Source organism: Centrocercus urophasianus, unplaced genomic scaffold (assembly GCF_019232065.1).
Source record: "Centrocercus urophasianus isolate 14NV4802_14NV808 unplaced genomic scaffold, USGS_Curo_1.0 seq_10, whole genome shotgun sequence".
Lineage (NCBI taxonomy): Eukaryota > Metazoa > Chordata > Aves > Galliformes > Phasianidae > Centrocercus > Centrocercus urophasianus.
The window spans coordinates 32,976,876-32,978,116 of record NW_024884142.1 but is presented as its reverse complement, the minus strand read 5'-3'; the positions used below and the strand labels follow the sequence as shown (position 1 = coordinate 32,978,116).

Genomic DNA, 1,241 nt, shown 5'->3' with positions numbered 1-1,241 from the left:
TGAATTTCTGTAAACTTCGATATCCTCGCAGTGCAAATGACTACGTTTCAATACTGCCTGGGACAAGGGCTCCTTCCTTTCCCTGCTCACATCCCGACGGGCGGATGCCCACAGCCGCGCTCCCGCCAGCACCGCCGCCCCCGGCCCGGCCGGCGCAGTACTCACTCCTCAAGGCCCGGCCACAGCCCGCACCCGCCGCCCGACCGGAGCTTTCTGTCTGCTTGGATTCGCGTTCGCTTTTCTGCTCGCTTTTTGTTTGTTTGTTTTGTTTTGTTAATTTTTTTCCCTATTTATCTTTCTTTTTTTTTTTTTCTCGATTTTTTTTTTTTTTTTGAAAGAGAGGAGAAAAATAAAAACAAAGAAAAACAAAAACAAAAACAAAAAACAACCCCAACACCGAAAGGAGGACGCCGGAAAGGCGGGGGGAAGGAGGAGGAGGAGTAGGGGTGGGGGGAGGGCGCCCAGGTCACTGCACGGGGGTCTGCACCCCATGGTGCGGCGGCGTGTCCCTGCTGGGCCCGTACACGTCCTCGGCGCCCGGCAGCGTCCCCCCGGGCGGCGTCATGCGCTTCTCCTTCTGTCTCCTGTTACAAAACCACACTCTCACCACCTCCTTCTCCAACTGAAGGCTGTCCGCCAGCGAGGTGATCTCCTGCGCCGAGGGCTTGGGGCACTTGAGGAAGTGGCTCTCCAGCGCGCCCTTGACGCTCACCTCGATGGAGGTGCGCTTTTTCCGCTTGCGGCCCTGCGCCGCGATCTTGTCTATGCTGGTGGGGCTGCCCGAGGAGGAGTCCGCCTCCTCCAACCACTTGTTCAACAAAGGCTTCAGCTTGCACATGTTCTTGAAGCTGAGCTGCAGGGCCTCGAAGCGGCAGATGGTGGTCTGCGAGAAGACGTTGCCGTACAGCGTGCCCAGCGCCAGCCCCACGTCCGCTTGGGTAAATCCCAGCTTTATCCGCCGTTGCTTGAACTGCTTGGCGAACTGCTCCAGGTCGTCCGAGGTCGGCGTGTCCTCGTCCGAGTGCGCCTCGTGGTGCGGCCCTCCCGCCGCCGCCGCTCCGCCGGCCCCCGGCCCTCCTCCGCCCGCGGGGTGCGGCCCGTGCGGGTGCTCGGCACCGTGGTGAGGCGGCGCGGGCGGCCCGGGAGCCTCGTCGTGGGCGTCGCGCAGGCCGTGGTGGTGCAGGGCGGGCTGCGCGGCGCCCAGCATGCCGTTGACGGTGAAGCCGGGCGGCTGCGGGTAC

General features: G+C 62.4%; 1 protein-coding gene across 1 annotated transcript; it reads right to left on the bottom strand.

The window, feature by feature from the left end:
- Positions 1-466: 466 nt before the first annotated feature.
- POU3F2 (POU class 3 homeobox 2) lies at positions 467-1,240 on the bottom strand (the record flags this gene model as incomplete). The annotated part of the gene is made up of 1 exon (XM_042827058.1): positions 467-1,240. A coding segment is annotated over one exon (774 nt), but the record flags the coding sequence as incomplete, so codon positions are not given.
- Between the last annotated feature and the right edge of the window lies 1 nt (position 1,241).